Source organism: Moschus berezovskii, chromosome X (assembly GCF_049115385.1).
Source record: "Moschus berezovskii isolate FMDL1 chromosome X, NW_MosBer_1.0, whole genome shotgun sequence".
In the NCBI taxonomy this organism is placed as follows: Eukaryota; Metazoa; Chordata; class Mammalia; order Artiodactyla; family Moschidae; genus Moschus; species Moschus berezovskii.
The window spans coordinates 48918434-48921593 of record NC_142488.1 but is presented as its reverse complement, the minus strand read 5'-3'; the positions used below and the strand labels follow the sequence as shown (position 1 = coordinate 48921593).

At 37.4% G+C, this 3160-nt stretch overlaps 1 protein-coding gene across 1 annotated transcript; it reads right to left on the bottom strand.

The window, feature by feature from the left end:
* Positions 1-362: 362 nt before the first annotated feature.
* LOC148773289 (protein FAM156A/FAM156B-like) lies at positions 363-722 on the bottom strand. Its single transcript, XM_088834268.1, has one exon. It carries the CDS (start codon positions 720-722, stop codon positions 363-365), a length of 360 nt encoding a protein of 119 aa, XP_088690394.1.
* Between the last annotated feature and the right edge of the window lie 2438 nt (positions 723-3160).

The window sequence follows — 3160 nt, the reverse complement described above, 5'->3', positions numbered from 1 at the left end:
CACATAGATGCTTTATACATCATTGGTGACAAGGTAAGGGAGGAAAGGAAACCCAAAGAGGACAAGTGATGGCTTGTACCATGGGGACAGTATTATGCAGAGTACAGAACCATTGTTATCTAGTTGCTCTTGCCATGGAGGAACTCCTCCCAGCATGCCCTAAGGTGGCCCTAAGATTAATAGAGGAAAGATTGCTACATTCCTGGAGCTGCATTGAATAACAAGCTGACAAGATTCCTCGTCACAAGACTGGATCCTGTTCTTCCCTCTGACCATGTTCCCAAAAGGATTCTGACCAAGGGGTTGGCAGTGTTGGCTTTCATGACCCCCTCTATTCTGGATCTAAGATGAAAGTTTTAGATTTAGTCTTTCCATTCTTTTAGGAGCCTCCAAAACATTCTTTTGTTTTTCTGCTGCCTCTGTTTTGGGCTCTTCTCTTTTTCCTGCACCCATTCTTGTAGAAGAGGGGGTTGGATGGTGCCAGAGTTGAGCATCAATTTATTGAGTTCTTGTATTAATTCATCCCAGGAGGAAGAATGAGAGGTTGCTTTTCTCCCCATTGAGATTCCAGAAGTGTTCTTCATATATCTCTGGCAGTAGCAGCATTGACATTTGAATCTCTTCTGATCTATATCACATGAAGAAGAGGTTTTTGCTTTTCTCTCAGTCTGATAAGGTGCCATGGGCTTGACATATCTCCGTTTGGTGTGTTCCACTAACATCTTTTTATTCTGAAGTAACCTAGAACTTCCCCATTGTTGTTATTCTTCCATCCTGTCAAAGGAAAACACACACATACACATACAAACATGTTAGAAACATAAAGAGAATATTTAAAATATGGCTTGTTATATATCACCTGCTAACACACCATACACACATTTCAGAAAGAGTCCCTGACGATTTCAGCAACTGAAATCTATGTTTCTAATGTATTTGTTTGGTCATGTCTTTTAGTGGGCACCAACATAAACGATTTAGTCTGAAAAATTAGAATAATGGTTTTAAACCAAATTGCTTCCTAACTGAATTGTACGTGCCACAAGAAACCTCAGAATCACATTTCTCCAAGTGGAGAGTACAGATCACAGTTTTGTCTCTTTTTTTTTTTCTTGAAATCATTTAGCTCTTCTCTTTTATTCTGTTAATATAGTGAACTACATTGATCGATTTTTGTGATAAGAACACAGCGTAAGATGTACACTCTTAGCAAACTTTTAAGTACGCAGTACAGTATGGTTACCTATAGACACAGTTTTTTTTTTTAATGTACAAATACTCATATCAGAAGTACCACTACACAAAACAACTCGCTCTTTAACCTTCCCCCTCCCCCAGTTTAATTGAGGCATAACTGACAAAGCAAAAATGTATATTTTTAAGATGCACAACGTGATGATTTGATATACATGTACATTGTGTTATGATTACATATCAAACTATATCTTCTTGATTAAACATTATAGTATGGGTTCACGTTCACATATGAAAGATGTTTTCTGTGATTTCTTTGCTTCCTTCACATTGCTTATGTGGAATTTGTACTGTCAAGATTCAAATTATTGGCTCATGATGGCAATTGTTAAGAATCTTCCTGTTTGAGCTTATTTTCCATATTTGAACCTGTAAATAGCATATTGCTCCCTGGTAATACCAGGGCTTCCCTAGTAGCTCAGCTGGTAAAGAATCTGCCTGTGATGCAGGAGACACCAGTTTGATTCTTGGGTGTGGAAGATCTGCTGGAGAAGGGATAGGTTACCCACTCCAGTATTCTTGGGCTTCCCTGGGGGCTCAGCTGGTAAAGAAGCTGCCTGCAATGTGGGAGGCCTGGGTTTGATCCCTGGGTTGGGAAGATCCCCTGGAGAAGGGAAAGTTTACCCACCACAGTATTCTGGTCTGGAGAATTCCACAGACTGTTTAGTCCATGGGGTCTCAAAGAGTCGGGCATGACTGAGCGACTTTCACTCACTCACTCACAGCATATTGCATACTCCATCCCTGCAGTGGTGAATAGCCCTGTGGCTTCATGGGTGCTGGATTCCTTGACTTAACTTTACACAAACGGCAGTATGACTAAGCAGAATAGTCTTTTGTCATTCCTTTTATTATTGTAGGAATTGCTTCCATGTCTTGTGAAATCAAATATTTCTGGAGGCATCTTAGGAAAACATGCTACAGATTGTATTTGTAAAAACGAATTAAAAAATACATTCGTTTCTGCTGAATCCAAGGGAAAAGAAATTCTTCCAAAAGTTTGAGACCTTACTAGAAATATATCTCAGTGCTGATCATACTATTTTCAAAAAAAAAAGAAAGAAAAAAATTCATCCATATTTACCCAGTTCGTCATCAAGGATTTTTTTTTTTCACTAACATTTCCTTTCTGTTTACACTCTCTATTTTGAGGAAATACATTATCCTTATGTTCTTGTACTTCTCTCTTCAATAACTATTGTTTTCTCTAAATCCTTTAGATATTTCCTTCTAATAGTCACTGCATTTATCTCCAGCCTTTAACCTTGGTAGCCATTTAACTATCAGCCCTGTCTCTATTTCTAATATTGATTGAATCTGTATTGATGTGCTCTTGATCACTAGCTCCCCTAGTTCTGCACTATCCCATTTCAATTCAGGTCACTATGTTTATTTTATATTGTAGAACTTTTGAAAATTATGTCTTAAGTAGTTAGGAGAAATGGTGGAAAGTTTTTTTTTTTTTTTATCCTTGAGCACTTCTATTTTGAATTAACTCTTAATAATATTTTCTTTATTTTTTATGTTACAAAGTTGTCCTGCCATTTGTCATTTTGTTTCTTTGTCTTCTTTCCCTCGTAGGCACATCTTTTATCTATTTATTTATTTCTTAATTTTTTATTGGAGTAGAGTTGATTTACAATGTTGTGTTATTTTCAGGTGTACAGCAAAGTGAAGCAGTCATACATATACCTACATCTCCACTCTCTTTTAGATTATTTTCCCATATAGGTCATTACAAAGTACTGAGTATAGTTCCCTCTGTTATACAGTAGGTCCATATTAGCTATCTATTTTATATATAATAGTGTGCACATGTCAATCCCAATCTCCCAATCTATACCCCCCTCCTCACCCCTTGTCCTGCCAGTAGCCATGAGTTAGTTTTCTACATCCGTGACTCTAT

What these genes read in the sequence shown, in the direction of transcription:
- LOC148773289 (XM_088834268.1), bottom strand. Translation starts at nt 722, where the DNA reads ATGTTAGTGGAACACACCAAACGGAGATATGTCAAGCCCATGGCACCT.